This window comes from Passer domesticus, chromosome 14, assembly GCF_036417665.1.
Source record: "Passer domesticus isolate bPasDom1 chromosome 14, bPasDom1.hap1, whole genome shotgun sequence".
Lineage (NCBI taxonomy): Eukaryota > Metazoa > Chordata > Aves > Passeriformes > Passeridae > Passer > Passer domesticus.
In genome coordinates this window covers 3246966-3264968 of record NC_087487.1, presented here as the reverse complement: position 1 = coordinate 3264968, position 18003 = coordinate 3246966, and the positions used below count along the sequence as shown (strand labels likewise).

The window sequence follows — 18003 nt, the reverse complement described above, 5'->3', positions numbered from 1 at the left end:
CAAAGGGCTGGTCCCAAAACCTGCAATACAAAATACAGATGGAAACACTGGACACATTGTCAGGACACACAGACGGAGGGTAGCACAGAGCATAAAATGTTAGGGGTAGTGTTGGCCTAGAAAGCAGAACTTAACACACCAGGGGTGAAAGTCCTGACCACCAGTTAGAACAAGTGCTGGAGAGCAGAGGAGAAGAGGGACACAGCAGAGGCAGGAGAGAGGTGGCACCTACTGCTACTCGCATGCAGTGAGAGCTGTTAAACCAGGTGAGCAGAGTCCCAAGGAGCACTTCCAAGGAGTACAGTGACCCAGGATGCTCCCAAAGATGGAGCTTGTCCAGCCCCAGCACAGCACTTCTCAAACCCCAGAGGGAATGATTCCTACAGCTACAATTCCCTTCGTATGTGGGCAGCCTCCAGGAGCACAGCAAGGCACTCCAGGTGTGGCACATGTGGCCATGGTTTGGTGGTGAACAAGGCGGTGCTGGGTTTGTGGTTGGACTCAACAATCTTAGAGATTTTTCCAACCTATGTGTTCCTATGATTCTGTGTAAAAAAGTACATTTTACTGCATAAAATTCTCCCTTTCCCAATCCGCAAGCAGGGACCTGCATAAAGGTGCAGCCAGGTTATCTCAGCCCATAGAGATGTGTCTTTCAATCAGGTTTTCAGTATTCCTGTCTTAACCCCACAGCAAATTTATCAAGAGCAGGCTTAAAAAATTTATGGAATTTGTCAATCTCTGCCCTCTTGCAGTGAGGAAATTATCCTGGGAAAAATTATCCGTTATAATAAGAGCTGCTAAAAGAAAAGTCACGAAAAGCCCTCCTTGGCCACCTGCTTTTCTTGGAAAAGCAGCTTTAGGATCACACGGGATGTTTGCCGGACACACATCAATGCTGTGGCACAAAATAACTCTCTGCAAACTCTCTGGCTTTGGGTTTCATACTTTTCTTTGGTTTTATACTCAGCTCCACATCCTGTACTGCAGCTGGAGGAGAGGAACATGGCAGCCCTACCCAGCACTCCACCCAAACTCTCACGGCAGGACAGGATTCCTGGTGTTTATCCACACTCCCATGGGGACATCTCCACTACTCCAGGAAAAAAATTATGAGTGATTTGGAATCTGTTGGCCTCTTACACTTCTGAAACCTCTCGGTTTGGGATTTTCCAAAAGCAGCTTATGTGGGTGGGAGATTAAGCCTGAGATGGAAAAGATCCACTGCACTGGCTCATGTCAGACCTGCTAAGGGATACTTGTCACTGTGCTTGGAAAAAACGCTTTGGTTGGATGTCCTTGTTTCAAACCCACTATTTCCCACTCTCACTATGTTTTCATTGCCCAATTTCCATGATTTTGCTTTTTCTGAGCTGCTGTCTGCCAGCATCACTCTGATAATTGAGGACCAAGTAATCACTGAATATTGTGGTTAAGCATAAAAAAATCAAAAGTAAAAGAAGCCGCAGGATTTACATAATTTTGTTATCTGTTGCTCTTTGAACAATATTTACTTTCTTTTTTTTTACAGATTTATATAGGCCATTTTTAGATCAAAAGCTTCCAATGGGAGGATGAAGTTAAAGCCCCCAAAACAGGTAATTGTGCAATACAAGTTGTAATGCTCCAGGAAAACTGTGGGAAGTGTGGGGGATATCTAATCAACCCAGGAGCAAGAAACAGAGCTTGGATGGAGTGCTGAGCACCCTAGTCTAGTGGAAGGTGTCCCTGCCCTTGGCAGGGGGTTGGAATTGAGATTTAGTCTCTTCCAATCCATACCATTCCGTGATTCTGTGATTCCATGACTTCGCCTCTGTTTCTACCGTATTTGCCAAATTTACCCATCTAGAGCATCCTTGGGAGTGGGAAAAGAAGCAGTGGAGGGATCAGTGCAGCTAAGGTTAGCAAAGAAAGGCTCCCGCAGCTCCGCTTTCATTTCCCCACCACGCTGGACACAATTACCATTTCCGAGTCACTGTAACAGGCCTGCCCCAGGCGGGCTGCGGGCACCGCCTCGGCGTGAGGAGGGTGCTCAGAGGAGAGAAGGAACTCAAAACTGCCATCGTAATCCTCTTCCTCCGTATCCCCCTCCCCATCAGCAAAAGTACCTCTAGTCAAGAAATCGGAGCGCGTCCGCGCCATGCGGGCTTTCTTTTTATGGCTCGGTCTGGGCACCTGCTTGACCAAAGGATAAAACAAAACAAAACAAAACGAAAAGAAGGGTTTTAAAGTAAAAAGGAGACTCTACCCATGTAGCCTTAAGACGTCTCTGAGTGCCACTGCACCCCATGGAGGGGATGCTGTATTATGTCTAGTGAAAACAGCAAAGGATCAGGAAGCACAAAAACTAAGACAGGACGGTGAAAATGGACAATCATGGGTGTCACTCAAACGGAGACGTTAAACCAAACCAAGACAAGACGGCGTTGGACAGTGTTTGCCATCAGGATCACGGGATCCTTTTATCCAGAGCTGCTACAAATTATTCCTACAGGGCTTTTTATTTTAAGAGAAGGTGTGGAGGTTACTGTGCTGTCATATCCCCTTTCCCATGTCTAGCAGCCCTTGTGCTTCAGAGTTCACTTCTTTGAAGCTTTTGAGGGAAAACTGGCCAACTAAGTTATTTTTCGCCCTTTTCAATGGAAAGAGAAAATAAACAAATCACAACTCACCTCGCCTCTGCCAGACCCCGGCATCTTAAATGGCTTCCGTGTTTCACCCTTGGAAAGGCACTGATGATTTGCCTCTCTGCTGAAACACAAAAAGAACAGAGATCTTTCATCCTCTCCCAAAAGCCTTCCCACCATGCTAGCCCAGATCCTGGGAGTCCAAGCAGTCAAGACTAAATTGCAAGTATGAGGTCACACAGTTTAGGAATTGCTTGGAATTCTTCGGGACTGGACTTAATACCACAAGACAAGAAGAGAAAACATTCTGGCTGTCAACTTTAAACAGCAAGGTGGTTATGGATTGCATCTTTGTATTTTGGGATTCTCTAATATGACTATTCTGTTGCAGAATTAATTAAAATTAACTATTAAAATATGGCAATTCTTAATGTCTTTTTCTTCCTGTTGCTTGTTCATGTTGCACATGAACCAGGAAAAGAAATTTTCAGCAGGAATCTTCTCCTGTCACAACAGCACAGAAACCACAAGACTACTACACTTGGAGGTACCTTGATTTGCCAAAAGTCATTCACTGGGAGCTTTTGCCTTGGAAAGGGTGCAGCAGGATTTAGGAGGGTGATTTATATCCTTTTTTGAGCTACATGGCCAAAACCACCCCAAAATTAGGCAAGGTGCCTTAAGCAACACAACAGAGTAGGAGCAAATGTTGTCCCAGGATCTTGCTGCCATCTCCAGACCCTGGAGCAGCCCAGGGTTAAGCAAAGCTATGGAGCTGAGCAACTGCTAAGTCCATTACAGGTGTAATTAATTACATATGTGAATGATACGGTCTACAAAGAGCACTCACACCCAATCTCTCTCTGGAGAGCTGGTGTTTTTTCATCTAGCAATGGTCAGTGCCCACATGTATTTGCTGGACTAATTATATGGTAAACAAGGAAAATCCTGGAATTTTCTGCCTCATCAAGTCATTTCTATTTCAACTACCCAAAAATACTAAGAACTTATTCATCGTGTTTCACCTTGAGAAATAAACTCCTATCCCCGTTCATGCAGGGTAAATAATAACAGTATTGAGCCTGCTTATTGACTTTCTTCATCTGCTCATGTCCATGATTATCTCCCCTGGATTATATAGTGTTGTAAGAACCTGGGAAATCCTATTCCAGGTCTTTTTCCTTTCCCTCTGACCTCCTCGTAGCTAGAAGATCAAGAACCCTTTGTTTAACTATGAGGTTTGTGCAGACTCCAGAAACAATGTTCTGGACCCTTTGTACAAAAAGGTGCCTAGCAGAAAAAGAGCCCATGGAGAAAGCCTATGGACACAGTACAGGAGAAAGCCTATGGAGAAAGCACAGGAGAAAGCCTGTGGAGAAAGCACAGGAGAAAGCCTATGGACACAGCACCGGAGAAAGCCCACCATCTCTTTACTCACTGGAGGCCAAAGGGATTGTCCTTTGGTGTGAAGAACATGGAGCTTGCCCTCGTCTCCTCAGTGGCCTGGCTGGGCATCCGAGGCTGCCGGAGGCGCTCTGTCCTTGAGAAATGGCTGCCTGGGTGGTCCTTGGGGTCCAGAGCTGGTTTGGAATGGCAGCGGGGTTCCAGACCCTCTCTTCGCTCCACGAACATGCTGACAGGTCGGTCTTTGGGGGCACTGTGGGCTGGAGAGCTTCCCCTGGTCCCAACAGTGAGACCCTTGATGTCCACTGCTGGGGTTGGAGCCATGCCTGGGGTGGGGCTGTGCTCCCCTCTGCTCTGGGGGTGCAGGATGAGGACGGACTGAGGCCGGCTGTCTGGTTTTTTGGCTGGTTTGAGGGAAGAGTCCTTCACTCTGCTCTGCTCTGTCCTCTGCAAAGCCTCTACCCTCCCTTGCTGCTCGAAGGCTTTGCGCTGTCTCTCCAGAATTTCCTTCTGCTGACGAATCTGTTCCATCATCTCCCTCTCATTTTGCAGCTGAAGCTGCTTTTGCCGTTCCTCCTTCTCCACGTTGAGCTTTTCCAGTCTCTTAATGACAGAACCTGGAGAAAGGGCCCGTGATGCTGTCACTGTCCCACGTTCCTCTCTCTTGGTAGAGGGTTTGTCCTTTTCCTCCTCTTCTTCCAAGGCTTTACCCTGGTCTGGTTCAGAGTCCTTCCTGTCCTCGGGGAACATAACTGTCCTTTCCTCTCTTTCCACTGCTTTATTCCTCAGGTTATTCTCCACCATCTTCACCTTCACACTGTCTTGTGGTGGAACGTAGAAAGTGGGGAGGTTGCTGGAAAGGAGAGTTTCTCTTGGGTGAGTCTTTATAACATTCTGGGGGTCACCAACCCCACGCTCCTTCCTGGTGAGGTTATCGGGCAGCACCGTGTCTGCTGGGGTCTGTCTGCAGCCGGGCACATCGTTGTTCCCATCCCCTGCACAGAAAGGCTTCTCCTGCAGCTGAGCCTGGGGACTGCTGGGCAGGGACTCCATGGAAAATGACTGTGTATCATGCTCATCTAAGACTAAAGAAATGAGTTTACTACTTGAGGTATCTTCACTGCTTAACAACTCGAAGCTCCCCTGGGAGCTCTCGCTCTCCGGGGTTCCCTGAGGGGAATGCAGTGCCTCTGACACCAGCTCGGTGGACCAGCGCTGCTCTTCTGAGGGTGACAGCCCACCCGTGGAGCGCACCTTGAGCAGCTCCAGGCTGAACTTGGCCTGTTCCAGCTCCCGCATCCTCCGGCTTTCCCTCTTTGCACGAACCACTTTTTTCTGGTTGAGATCCTCCAGCGACTTGGGCCTCTCTCTCACGATGATCTCCTCCTCGGTGTCCATCCCACTCTGGCTGCTGGCTCTCTCGTGCCTTTTGTACAGGGAAGCATCCAGTGGGTCCATGTGATTCACCCGATTATTCTCCATCAGTGATTTATGTTGTTCTACAGCTCTCACTCGCTCTTCAAATGAGCTGTCCTCCCACTTAGATGGGTCTGAGCCCTTAATTTCCAAACCATCTGCTTCCAGTCCATCCTCTTCTCTACCTGCCAGGCCATTCTCCAGCTGCATCTCTTTTAACTGGTGTTCTTTCAAAGCTCTAAACCTGGAAGAAAGCAGAAAACCAGGATATTCAGCCCTGCATCCACTCAGAACCCTTCAAGGCACTTATCACCACCACCACCATCACCTCACCACCAGCAGCATCTCAAGAACCCTCCTTGCACATCTGGTACAAGACAAGGCAAGGCACGTTCGGTTTTAAACCTCCTCCTCCTCTGCCATCTCTGCTACTGAAGGGCTGCCCCAACGCACCTGAAAGCTCCCCTCGTGCTGACAGCAGCAGGTCCAGCCTCCAGTCCTGGTCTAGCTCCTGCATAAGCTGTTAGAGCCAGAAAAGCTTAACCCATCACACCTCCTTGGCTTCTCCATCTTCGCCATCCTGCCCGGACTGCGTCTGGAACAACTTAGCAGGGACTTGTGCCCAGCACCAAGAGCTCTCTTCAGCTCCCAAATGTTCCAAGCGATGTTAAGGTGCTCCACACGTTGCAGGCAACACCTCTGGAGAGTGAATTGTGACCTGCCCCCCAGACAGAGAGCCAAGGCATGGCTGGAAAATGTGTGCCTTCCACAGCGGCTGGCTCTGGTATCCCTTGTCCTTGTGAGCCAGTGCAGCAACCAGATTGGTGAGGCAATCTGAGTTAAAAATAGGCTACTTAAACTGGTGCTGCTGCCAAGAGGGAAAAAAAAAACCCTTGAGAGTATTTATGGCCTTGGCTTTGCACTGCCTACGTGCTCCAACCTGAAATAGGCTCTGCTTATTCCAAGAGCAGGACATGCAACTAAATTGTTAGAAAGCGTGGGCAAACGAAGGACCAGGGCAGGTCAGGAGAGGGTCATGGATACATGAAGGGACACTGCTCTGTGTAAGTCACCGTAGTGCCCTGATTCACACCTACCACCCCGTGAGCATCACCAAAACCACATTCCCCTGTACCCGAGGCCAATGGTGTTACCTTTGCCGTGCCAAATACCCGCGGCACGCGGCCTGCAGGCACACGGCCCCGCTCCTGCGGGCTGTGAACGCCTGCCGGCCCCGGTGTCCCCGCCAGGCTGCCTGGATGCTGGTGGCTGCGGCGTGCCGGCGCCTGGCGTGCTCCCGCCAGCAGCTCTGGATGAGATGGGCTGCAAACTGCATCTGCAGGAACCGCCGCCGCTCCACGAAGCCTCGCCAGTGGGTCTGAAGGATGACGGCGGCTTTGTTGAGAACCAGAGGGTCTGGGGATGGTTTGCCCTTTTTTCGGCTCTGGTAGCTTCGCCAAAATCTCTGCAAACACAGCAGGGGATTCCTTGTAATGGGTGTTGTGTGAAGGGACAGTACCTGCCTTCATGCAACCTCTCCAGCTCCCCACCATTCCCAACTTATTACGGCAGAGGGAGTCAATCCTGATTGCAAGCTCCTTCCTTGGACAGGAGAGCTGATTTTACCCACTGGCTCTGTCTGTAGGACTTGGGGATGGTAACTTGCACTGGAGTCCAGCACCAGCACCCACCTGTATGCTGATGGCCGCGTGCCGCAGGCTCAGGAACTGCCTCCTGCAGAGCAGGCTGCGGAACCAGCGCTGCAGCAGCGTGATCCTCCGCAGCACCTCCTGGTGCAGCAGGTCCTGCAGAAGCTGCCGCTCCCGTTCCTTCATGAACACCTGGCCAAAACAACCCAAAAAACACTAGCGTGGAAAGCTTCCCAGACCACGAGTCAAATCCTCCTGGTTTCTGTGTACTGGATGCTCCCAGGAAAGTTGAGGAGCTGATTTTTGTGAAGGCACCTCTAACAGGTTTCAGCAGTTTCACAACAGCCTGTGACTGTCTAAGCTCTGAATTACAGAGTTTTCCCATCAGGGGAGGCAAAATGAGGACTGTTGTATCAAGCCAAGTCTACACACACACAGAGATTTTGGAGGACGTGAGTTTTTTGAGGCTGCCTTGCTACAATCAATAACAAAACAATATTATTCCTTACTCTTCTATGTTAATAATATTAAAAGTTTCATTTAAATAGCTGATTTTTGGTAAACAGAAGAAAAATAGTTTCATTAATTAAAACCATATATAGATATTAATTTATCTGACAGAAATACAGGCAAATGTTATATCTGTGTCTTAAAGGCTGAGCTGAGGATGAACATTTACCATTGTTCTTCCAACTTGGTAATTGTCCGGATCGAGTTTTATCTTCCGGAAGAAATCATGGATATTGTACTTAGATGGGCTGATCCCTTGTGGCAAAAGGACATGGAAATGGTTCACAAAATCCTGAGAAGGAAAAGAAAAAAGCAACACCAAGATTTGGTTAGTTGGGTCCTGCTGCTTCTTTCTCCCATAAATAACAGATTTGCTCCACTGGCCACATGAAACAAGACCTCTGGAGTTGAGCAGAAGGACAGATAACATTTTATGCACCGAGGAACACCAAGATTCATCCAACATTTGTGGTTTGATGGGAAAGACATCAAAGCAGGGACCCAGCAAGGTTCAAACATTTTTCAGCGTGGGAGGAGAGGTTCTGCAGGAGCCACAGGGTCAACCCAAGCAAAAAAATGCTCCAAATCCCCAGCAAGGGCGACTATGGAAGGTGGATACCAACATCTGCAAAACATCCCTGAGATGCTCCAGCCGTTACTGCCGGGAGGATTCAAAGAGTGAAGGAGGTACAAGAGGATAGATCCTCCCAAGCAAGGCTGGGATCCCTGCTCACGGCAAAAAAATGCTGAGCATTTTTCTTTTTGTGAACAGCTGCTGTGCAGAACGCGACATCTGCCCCAAAGCAGCCACAAGCAGGAAACCAATCAGCACCAGCAAAGCATGAAAGGACCGACATGTACACAAAACCTGGCAAACACATGGGAAAGAGGAAAACAGGAAAAGCTGGCTAACTCCAGCAGTTCAGAGGATGCATCTCATCCTCCTGATGGGACACAGCCAACATAACAGGGCTAACACTGCTCCTGGTAATTCCAGATGCAGAAGAGAACAAAAATCAGTGCAAAATCAGTTTTTTCCAAAAGGAAAGGAAAAGGAAAAACATCCCCATGTTGCAAAAAAACCCCCCTGGTTTTATTCAAAAATCATGGTGCAGGGGGCTCACAGCCCTCCCTGAGGTCTCGACTGGCTCATAGGCAGAGAAGAGCCTGTTACATCCACTGCCTTCCAAGGGCTAGAAACTAATTACCCTGATAAAAAAATGCACCAGCAACACTCAGCTGACTCTGCTAATGATGCTAAAGGTGGTGGAAGACAGAGGCCATTGTAGCCCACCTGGAAGGAGTATTTGCAGCTGTATCCCGACTGGCGGATGCGCACGGTCTCCAGCATCCCCGTGTAGCGCAGCTGCCGGAGCACCAGGCTGTCACTGAACCTCAGGGGCAGCTGCAAGGGGAAAACCAGACCAAGAATGAGCAAATATTTCCTTTCCCTGAAGCTTTTAAGTGCATGGATGGGTGAAGGGTTCAGCAGATGGAGCACATGTGCACGACAAACACATTGTCAGCGATGCTACAGGAGGGAGGGAATGTGGGTCCCCAGGAACCAAGCTAATCCCACTGGGATTGAATCCTGTTTGCTTCTGAGATTTTCAAACAGCTCACTAGAGAAATAAAGCCATAAAAAAAAAGATTTTTTGCATTTCAATTGAAAAAGAGTCCCTAAGGGCATAGTTAATGGATAATATTTTGAGCAAGTAAATAATCTCCAAAGCAAAAAGCTTCAGCTTTAAATGCCCGGATAAAACTCTGAAGAATTAATCTACAAAGGATCCCTACATTTTGAACTGAGGGTCCTCGGTCCATGACACAATTATGTAAAGTCAAATTCAAGAAATATGAGTCAGTGTGATCAATGCAGTTTATTCTAAAAGTATCTGCTTTTACCTATGGAAACTTTATTTTAAGGAAGCTTCAGGGCTCAGACCCAGCACAAGTGAATTCATGGTTCTATAAATCTCTCTTACAGCTGGTCAGAACCTTCAAAGGAGTTGAATTCATTTATTAAAACAAATATATTTTTCATATAAATTAAAATACTATTATTTGCATACATGTGTTTCTACAAATATAAGAAGAGCCAGTGAGTTTATAAAGAGTGACACCCAAGTGATAAAACCATGCTTCCCCTTGTCCAAATCTTCTAAATTCAGCTCCACTTGAGGCTTTGTTTCCTATCTAACTCCCTGTAAAAATGGAAAAAATATTCCCAAGCTGATTTCTAGCAGGATCTTGCTTTCTCAGGATGGCATTTACCTTCTCGGCGTTGGATCGGATGCACTTGACAAAATAAGGCTCTGCTTGGCCCAGGGTCTCCATCAGCTTATTGAGGGATGCCTGCAACAGAGGAGACACAGGGAAGGGAGAGGACACCACAGGGGATAATGAAAATCCAAATGCTTAAATCATAGACCAACATAAATTGGAATTAATTATGAGTAAATGAGGCACATGGGAAATTGTTCTCCCAAATGAGGGTTTTAGCACAAGCAACTTGGCTGATTTTGTCTTTGCCCCCAACAAAGAAACCAAAGATAAATATAATGCTGGGCTGGATTTTCAGATCTCTGGCTTCCCTGGAGCCCAAATTCCCATCCCATTCTACACCATAAGCCTCTTTCAGCCATGAATGGGAGCTTCAAGACAAGAATTTACACCTGGCACCAAACAATCACTGATGTTTTGGTTTTTATGTTCCCACAATGCTTTTTAAATACAAATCAAATTTTCCTTTATTAAAAGTGACTCCAGACAGGATTTACTCCTGATTTTTAATTGTCAAAACTTTACTGTTGGCCTAAAAATGAATTTTTTTAAATGAAAGTTTTGCCAAGGCAAAATTGGGAATTCACAAATATTTTTGAAGCCTGCAACCCCGAACATTTCACAGTTTGTTTCTAGAGAAGAGCTTCAATGCTGGCATGCTCCTGACTGAAGGATCACTGAGAATCGAGGGGTTTCCTGGTTCCATTTTTCTATTTCTCCTTATTTATTCATCACTATTAAAAGCCTCTCCCATAAAAGTGAATTTACATTGGCACCTCTCTACAGCCAGCTGCTCCAGTGGGATGTCATACTGAGTTATCCCTTCACCTTGCAAACCTTTGACTTTTTGGGATGAATCACAAGCTCTTGGAATAAAACCAGGCTGAAAATCAGAGTGTGCTGAGTCCATCAGTGCTGGCCAGGCTACTCAGCCACATTTTTTTCCTGTGTCCTATAAATACTTTGGGCATCTCTAATTGCTGAGCACATTACAAACATGGCATTGGTAAAGTGCCAGGGAGTTGATTACTGCTGATTTTAACTGAGTTTAAAAACTCAGTCATGTAAAGGATGTTCTGTCACATTTATTATAAGCAGAGTTATAAATTTTGGAATACAGGAGTTAATAAACTGGTGTAGTATTACAAAGAAGTATTTTTTCCACAGATTGGCTCACAGGAAGCCTTTTTTTTCCTTCTGATCATTTCAAAGACATCTTTATGGGAAGCCTTTCATGTTTAGAAAAACATGAAAATCCTGGATGTTCATTCACATCCAGGATTTTGGAAGGAGCAAGGGATGGATCCCACGCACATGTGATGCAGCTGTGTTATGTACATTAACTTCATGCAAATATCCCTGCTCCTGTCCCAGCGAGCAGCAGGAATGCCATGACGTGGCAGACTTCTGCTGGCATGCTCCTGGTTTTCCTAAAATCTGAAATGACTCATTTTTACACAAAAGAAGCCTATTGGGAGCTTTCAATCAGCAGCAATGCTGCAGCAACCCAGTGTGCCCACACAGGCTAGTGGGAGGTAGAGGGGGTACTCAAGGGACACAACCCTTTGTTGAAAGTCCAGCAAGCAGAGCTGGAAATGGTGGGAATGGGACGTGCAGGGCACATAGGAGGGGGGGATTTCCATTCCCTCGGGGCCATCCTGACTGAGGCAGATGGTCCAGGCACCCTCTGCCATCTGGTGGTCGGGAATCCACAAAGGACATGTGAGGTCGCTGGATTAACCCTGTACCCATCTCCTTTGTCCCTCTGCCAGCAAAACTTTCCAGCCACCCACTCCTTCAGCACCTGAACTCAGCCTTTCAGGAACCCTTCCATCTCTGTCTCCAGGGCACCACCTGTATGTGGGTTAAAGGGGAGCTCTACAGTTTTAGGTATGGGTGGTTTTGTTTTACTCTGTGAAAGCCATCCCTGCTCCTGGAGCACACTCTGAGGCAGCTATTTCCCCTACAGATTAGCCTAAGTCTAGGGATAGTGGAAATCCACAGGAGATGGAGCAGCTGCAAGCCTGGTGTTGAGGTATTAGCCACAAAGCAGTGTTTCTCTGCAAAAAAAACCACGTTAGGAAACATTTGTGTTTCCTGCCTGACCCAATTCCATGCACTGCAATTTTATTAGTTTGCTCTTGATTAAAAAAGCAATGCTGCTGCTTTGTCCCTTAAAATTATTCTCTTTAACAAGTCCTCACTGAAATTAGGGATCTTTGATTTGAATGTGCTGTGAAAATATACAAAAAAATATCAATTTTTTTCCCCGGGGCTTTTCAGAATTTTGTTGGGAGCATAAATAGGTTTTGGGAAGGCCTTTCACTCCAAGACATCCCTGCTTCAACCCCTCCATGGGTATGAGTTAAACTCTGCAGGAGTGAATTTTGACCAGAACACCATGAGATTAGACAAGGCTAAATATATAAATTTACAGATGTGCATTCTGCAAATTATATATACACATGTGTGTGCATGTATTTTAAATTATTTACTCTTACCCACACCTACACAAAGAGACTTTCTAAATATAAACCACATCTCCAAAAAAACCCCAAAGCAGTCAAAATTACAAGTCAAAACCAACCCAGACATGCTTAGAGCACAGATTTTAAGTGAAAAGCTGCTTTCTATTATTACCACCTGCTCGTGCACATGTCCTGTAGCAGTTTCCAAGCCGTGATGCACATATAGAACAATCACATTCAGGTTGGAAAAGACCTTTGAGACCATTGAGTCCAACTGTGAGCCCAGCAGTGCCAAGTCCTTGGAGGATTATTTTCCCTGCACCAACCCTAGGGATGGCTGGCTGGCACACCTCACTGACAACCTAAGACTGATCCCTCCTCTGAATTCCCCTGCTCACCAGGAGATAATGCAGCAGGATTCTGACTTTTCTGCCCCTATTAAAATTTCCATTCTGTCTCAGAACAGATTAAGCTGGATGAGAGTATAAAGACTGCAAAAAACGTGATCTGGGGATTTGATGGTTTCTGGATTTGGGGGAGAAAGCACCACAGTTTGAGGTACCAGAGGACAGGGATGCACCAGCATCTCCTGTAGCTCATCCTCATGTCTCACCTTGCTCCACCACGTCATCCCCGTGATACCCATCCCCACTCTTATTTCTCTCCATTTGCACCCTTTAAATACCTGCCATGTCTCCCAGTTCCCTCAAGCCCTCAGTGGGATTCATGGCCTAAATGCTGCAGGGGTTGGGGCAGGAGAGTGCCTGGAGCAGGGGGTTTCCCTCTCTGCATCAGAGGAAAGGGCTCACCTGGAACTGGGCACTGATGCTGGGTGGTTTTTTCTTCTTATGGAGGTGGAGGAGAGATTTGGTGATGCGGTCGTGCAACGTCAGGTTGGTGAGGTGCTTGAGGGACTTCACATCCAGCAAGTGCTGTGGAAAAAGAGAGAATCCATAGAAAATCCAGATGCCACCATCACACCATCTGCTATAACTCTCCTTTACCCTCACAGGGCTTCCTTAGGTGAGGTAATCCAACAGGGAACACTGGGGGATGGCTTCCCTGGGAGGGTGGGCAGGCCCTGGCACAGGGTGCCCAGAGCAGCTGAGGCTGCCCCTGCATCCCTGGCAGTGTCCAAGGCCAGGTTGGATGGGGCTTGGGGCACCCTGGGACAGTGGAAGGTGACCCTGCCCATTGCAGGGGGTAGAACTGGATGACCTTTAAGGTCCTTTCCAACACAAACCATCCTATGATTCTAGGATTCTCCTCACTGTTAACGAGCACTTCATTGATGAATTGTATCTGTGCCTCTCAAGATGCAAGATGGACATAGAGAAGAGTAAAAACAATGTTTGCTCCTCTCCTGGTGCTCAGTTTCTGACCACGGATGAAGCATCAGTGAGGACCACAAAATGTCTTATTCTTCTAGGGACAACAGATGTCCTGGCATCTCTTAAAATATAATATATGTAGTCAAGACAAAGGGAAAGTAAAAAGGTTGTTGTCTATCAGGTACCAGCTCTCCTGCATCACTTACTTGCTCATTTTAGTTTGGAGATTTAGTTATTAAATTTCACCAGCATGTACATACTCCTCAGAAGGAGAAAAAGGAGACAGAGCAGTTCCAAGGAGGATGTAAGTCCTCATATCTCTCTCTCCCAGCAGATATCAGGGCTGAAATCCTTTGGGTTTATATGAATTAAAGAGCCCTAAACAGAGCTGAGTTGACCAAAGTCTTGGTGTAGACACAATGGTCTTCTTCATATCCAGCAGCATCGCATGACTGTGCTACAGCCTTAACCCCCAGACCACAAGGGGGAAAATGCTGCTTCTCACTCACCTTTGGGAGACTGGGTTTGGCTTTGAAGTTCTTATTTCGCCTGGGGAAATAATAAATGGCTCAGGTTAATCCACAGTGCAATTGTGGACTGAGGAGTTTGTGAAACCAGCCCCTCCACATCCCCCTGAGCAGCTGTTGCCAGTAGCCAGCACTGAAATGGGGCTGCCCCTGCATACTGCAGGCTGAGAGGGGTGTATCCAATTAATGGGAATGGTTGCACTGGAAATGATGGTATGCTGGCAATTTGGGAAGAGTGAAGAAACCAGGTCACAAAATGACTGACCAGCCTCCTGCTTTCCAAACCCCGTGTTCATTCCAGCCACCCTGGGATGCTCCCTGAACCTTTAAGGAGGCTGCAGTGTGAATCATCAATATCCTCTGCCCAGAAAATTTATAATGGAAACGTGGATAAGATGTTAAAAGTGTGACTGCATTACATGGCTGCTGTGTCTCCAGACTGTGTGACCAGAAGGTTTGTTCCTTCTGTGTGACCAGAAGGTTTGTTCCTTCTCTTTCTTCCCTTTGTCTGTCATTCTGAATGAACGAGACAAATTAAATCAGACCTGTCAAATGTACTGGGGTTGCTTTGACCCAGCAGGGAGACAGCTCCAAGTGTACTTGGCACCCTGAGAGTTTTATACCCTGGCTATTTACATTCCCCTAACTACCCTTGCTGCTCATTGTGCTGCAGGAGTAAAGCCCAGATCCCCTCCTGGGTACTGACATGAGGATGCCATGGGCCCTCTCCAGCAGTTTGCTGTTGGTGGTGTTGACAAATATCCCATCTTTGTCCAGGAAGGTGCCAGGGCTGGTGAGTCTGTTGTGCCTCATCCCCATCCGGCCATTCCAGCCAACTCCAAAGGCATCCCTGCAACACCAGACACCGTTAGGAAGAGATAAAAACCACGGTTCCATGATGAAAACAGATCCTAAAACAACCCATTGGTAGAAAATGAGCTGCTGCTTTTTTCTTTCCATTGTTCATTTGCTGCCATGGAATGAATCCCTGGTGCCAGACAGCACATGAAACCATAATCTACTAAAGCACCTCTCAAAGACCAAATACTCACAAAAGGAACAAATTAACAGCAGGACAATAACAGCTCTCCCAGAGAGAAACCTTGGGTCTGCAGATACCTCTAGATACCTTTAGTGGTCTGAAGGATACAAGACCATGACATCTGGTGCTGACTCTGTCTCCTCAAATTCACACAATCATTCCATTCAGAAAAGAAAAAGCAAGTCTAATTTGCAATAAACTCATTATTTGCTACAAAGATGGATGTCAGCCCCAGCTGGATGGATGGGTTGACCCAGAATCACTCTCTGGGACCTGATTACAAATCAGTCACTCAATTTGGTCCCCTCTGCCACAGAGCATAACTGTTGTGGTCTCCAGAAATGCTCACCTGGCTTCAGAAGGGCTAAAGGAAACAAGGAGAGGAACCAAAATCCTCTCTTGGAGGGATGGAAACGGATACCTGACCAAACTACACATCAGGACAAGCAATTTCTAGAGATGAGGAGCCTTCCAGGGGTGTCTAGGGGACATGAAGCCCCTTATGGGCAGCACCCCATCAAAATACTTTTGGCTTGGTGGGTTTTTAATGGTTTGTTGGGGGTTTTAAATTCTAAAATTTTTATCAGCCTTGCAGAAATCATCATACGAAATAAAAGCAAGGATATAAAGGAAATAAAAGGACATAAAGGAAATAAAAGGATGTGGGGGTTGCAATGCACCCCCCCCTCAAGTTATCTCAGACAGGAGGAAAAGGACCAGGAGGAGACTCCAGGCTGCACCAGGTCATGGGATGCTGAAGGACACGGTGGTTTAAACGTGGCCTCAGGCGCCGGCCACTTCTGAGCTCTGACAACAAGGCAGTCCTTTGCCTTAAAGTCCTGATTTGGATGAAAGGCAAATCTCAAGTGCCACATGGAAATTAAAAATTAAAAGATGTAGAGCTGTATGTTCAGCCAGCTCAAAGCTGAACATACAGCTTTACAGATCCTCGGAGCAACGTCACCTCACTGCCTCATCTAAGCACTTCCCAAATTCCTTCCTGATCCTATTAAATCAGCATTTTGACATGGACCACTATTATAAGGAGGGATCAATCACAGCAAAGCAAAACCCCTGGCTAAGTGCTTCAGGACCTGCTTTCTTAAGCATTCCATTCACAGATGGTTAGTGAGAAGTTTGAATATCCAAGTGATCCCTGATGTTCACCTTCTTCTCTTCACATCTCAGGTACCATCCACCAAAACCCTCTTGTTTGCAGGTGGGAAAAAAAAATCACCAGTTGATGGGAACCAGTAAAACTCAACAGCCACTTTTGGGATGTACAACACCATTAATCCTGGCCAACCTCTCTGGAAAATCCTTGAAATTCCCACATGGTTTTAAAAAACCTGAGAGATGAAATGACAGCTCTGTTTGTTATGGACACTTTAGGATGGATACGTTCACATGACAACACATGCAGGCTTTTGGTACTTTGGGGCCAATCCCCTCACCTAGCCCAGCCAGCTGCTTCCACACCAACACCTGCTCAGACACCCCTGCACATAGAAGTGTCACTAGTGAGCACAAACCAGCAGGATCCCAACCAGCCCAAGTGGTTTTGGTTAGGCATGGCCTGGCCTCCATTTCTCAGCAGCTGGGGAAGGCACTTGGAACACTCTGCTGAAGCCTGGTTTCCCACCCAGCATGTGCAAACCACCCGTCCACTTTTTTTCTGAGATCAGAGGAGAGCACTTGGCTCCCTAAACCCTCCACAGTGACTTCCTGAGTGATGTCATGCCTCAAAATTGCTTTTAGAAACAGGCCCCGGGCTGTCCTGTAGGTTGGATGCACAACCAGACTTATCAGCGACCACATGATCATGAGATGGCTTTGAAAGCAATTCCTGTTTAATTTGGAGCTGTAAATGGCCTGCCAGTGGATCTGCTGGGAAGCTGCTAATGCCAAGCTCTCTTCCAGCCCTGTCACCTGCACTCCTGTGCTCACCTCCTCTTGCCCAACAAGTGCCATTTACCTGAAATGCCAACATTCATCAAGGGTGACACAACCCTCCAGACCAAAAGCAGCTACAATGAAAGGGATCAAAACCACCAGCCTACTCTGAAAGTGCAGGCTGGACCTTGGAGATCTTATGAGACACCTGGTTTGTACTTCCAGAAGGGGCAAGGGTGACATTTGGGGACCCATTACTCAAGATGCCCATGGGAAGATCACAGACCATGCTACTGAGGCATCACAGGAGGAGGAACACAGGAGTTAGGATGAGTCCAAAAGCACTTTTTTCTGCAAATAAAGGCTCAGATTGAGGCTGCTGGTAGGACACAGCTGCTGAGGATGAGGAGGAAAAACACAGTTCCTCACTTCTGGCTGTTTAGGCTGATTTGTCTGCTGTGCTGGCATGGGCTAAGCCACATAACCAGAGCTGACCAGATACTTAACTCCACAGTAAATAAAGACATCCTCCTCCTTGCCTGGGTCAGGGGGAGTTTCCCTGCCTTTACAATGTTCCTTTGCTGAGAAAATTGAAACATTTTGGGCTATGAAAATGTTGGCAGCCCCAGCTCCCACTCTACAGTGCCTCCAAAGCTGGAGCTGGGCAGTCAAGAAAAGCCCTGTCCCAGTTCATGGATGCTCCAAAGGTGCCAAAGGTTGGATAGAGAAACTGCAGGAATCCTCTTATCTCCAAGGGAAGATCTCCAAAGGGACAAAGTTTCAGGTTACGTTATCTTGAGGGAAACTTGCACAATCAGAGGTGCTGGAAACAGGGAACGTCACCTCTGGAGAC

General features: G+C 47.0%; 1 protein-coding gene across 8 annotated transcripts in view; it reads right to left on the bottom strand.

Moving 5' to 3' along the window:
- The window catches only part of MYO9A (myosin IXA), a 172984-nt gene that overhangs the window by 20157 nt on the left and 134824 nt on the right, over positions 1 to 18003 (bottom strand). For 5 of the 8 annotated variants that reach the window (XM_064389169.1, XM_064389166.1, XM_064389167.1 and 2 more), the window contains 11 exons: positions 14922 to 15065; positions 14198 to 14237; positions 13167 to 13289; positions 9881 to 9961; positions 8901 to 9011; positions 7776 to 7898; positions 7139 to 7288; positions 6602 to 6912; positions 4066 to 5691; positions 2673 to 2751; positions 1963 to 2175 (listed from right to left, as the gene is read on the bottom strand). In XM_064389169.1, the coding sequence (XP_064245239.1) occupies positions 1963 to 2175; positions 2673 to 2751; positions 4066 to 5691; positions 6602 to 6912; positions 7139 to 7288; positions 7776 to 7898; positions 8901 to 9011; positions 9881 to 9961; positions 13167 to 13289; positions 14198 to 14237; positions 14922 to 15065 (3001 nt within the window). The remainder of the gene's footprint in view (positions 1 to 1962; positions 2176 to 2672; positions 2752 to 4065; positions 5692 to 6601; positions 6913 to 7138; positions 7289 to 7775; positions 7899 to 8900; positions 9012 to 9880; positions 9962 to 13166; positions 13290 to 14197; positions 14238 to 14921; positions 15066 to 18003) is intronic. The other 3 variants (XM_064389168.1, XM_064389172.1, XM_064389173.1) reach the window with 3 other exon arrangements.